We start from the raw sequence: 1,044 nt of genomic DNA, 5'->3' as shown, positions 1-1,044 counted from the left end.
AAAAAAAAAAAAGACAAAGACGAAAAAAAAAAAAGACAAAGACAAAAAAAAAAAGCAAAGACAGCGTCTTACCCTGGTATGGGTAATTTGGGTCCCCTAAGAACATGTGCTCTGAGTTGTTGCATTTGTTTAGCATCAGCAAAAGGAGTTTTGCCTGTAGCTAGCTCAAAAAGGAGACAACCAAGGGACCATATATCTGTTTTATAATTATAATATTTATATCCTTCTCTCAACATTTCTGGGCTCCAGTAATGAGGTGTACCGACACATGAAGATGCATAACTCTCACCATATAAACAACGAGATAAACCAAAGTCTCCTATCTTCACTAATAAACCACCCTCATCTGCTGCTGCTCCTGCTGCTGCTGCTGCTGCTGCTGGGGATGCGGGGGATGCAGCAGCAGCAGCAGCAGCAGCAGCAGCAGGAGAAGGAGAAGAAAAAAAAGAAGAAGAGGGTGCAGAGGGGTCGCTACATATAAAGACATTTGACGGCTTCAAATCTCGGTGTAAGACCTGAGTGGGGGGAGAACCTGCAGCAACAGCAGCAGCAGCAGCAGCAGCAGCAGCAGCAGCAGCAGCAGGAAAAAGATGAGGGATACAAGCAGCAGCTGCAGCAGCTGCTGCAGCAGAAGACGAGTAGGGGAAGGGCGTGAAGGGGATTTATATATTGCTTTATAGTTTATGGGTTTTTAAGGGTTTAGGGTTTAGGGTTTAGGGTTTATTAGGGTTTAGAATGGTTTTGAAGGGTTTGCTAGGGTTTAGGGTTTATGAGGGTTTACGAGGGTTTATGTTTTTTAGCGTTTTTCAGGGTTTGTTTGGGTGTATCAGGGTTTATTAGGAACTTTTAGGGTTTATATTTCTGTTTATTTATTTAGGGTTTATAAGGGTTTAGGGTTTAGGGTTTAGGGTTTATATCAAGGTTTATGATTAGGGTTTATTAGTGTTTAAAATAAGGGTTTACAGCTCCGTGTATAGAGGGTTTAGGGTTTACGCTTTAAGCTCTAAGATTAAAAATTTAGGGTTTAGGGTTTAGGGTTTAAGG

At 41.7% G+C, this 1,044-nt stretch overlaps 1 protein-coding gene across 1 annotated transcript in view; it reads right to left on the bottom strand.

Moving 5' to 3' along the window:
• The window catches only part of EMH_0011340 (NEK kinase, putative), a gene marked incomplete at both ends in the record, with an annotated part of 1,259 nt that extends 1,134 nt beyond the window's left edge, over positions 1-125 (bottom strand). The window contains one exon of the mRNA XM_013499250.1: positions 73-125. Within this exon, the coding sequence (XP_013354704.1) occupies positions 73-125 (53 nt within the window). The remainder of the gene's footprint in view (positions 1-72) is intronic.
• Between the last annotated feature and the right edge of the window lie 919 nt (positions 126-1,044).

This window comes from Eimeria mitis, genomic scaffold (genome assembly GCF_000499745.2).
Source record: "Eimeria mitis Houghton genomic scaffold, Emh_scaff414, whole genome shotgun sequence".
NCBI classification, from domain to species: Eukaryota; Apicomplexa; class Conoidasida; order Eucoccidiorida; family Eimeriidae; genus Eimeria; species Eimeria mitis.
Note: the sequence above shows the minus strand (reverse complement) of the source record. Positions and strands in the feature narration are given on the sequence as shown.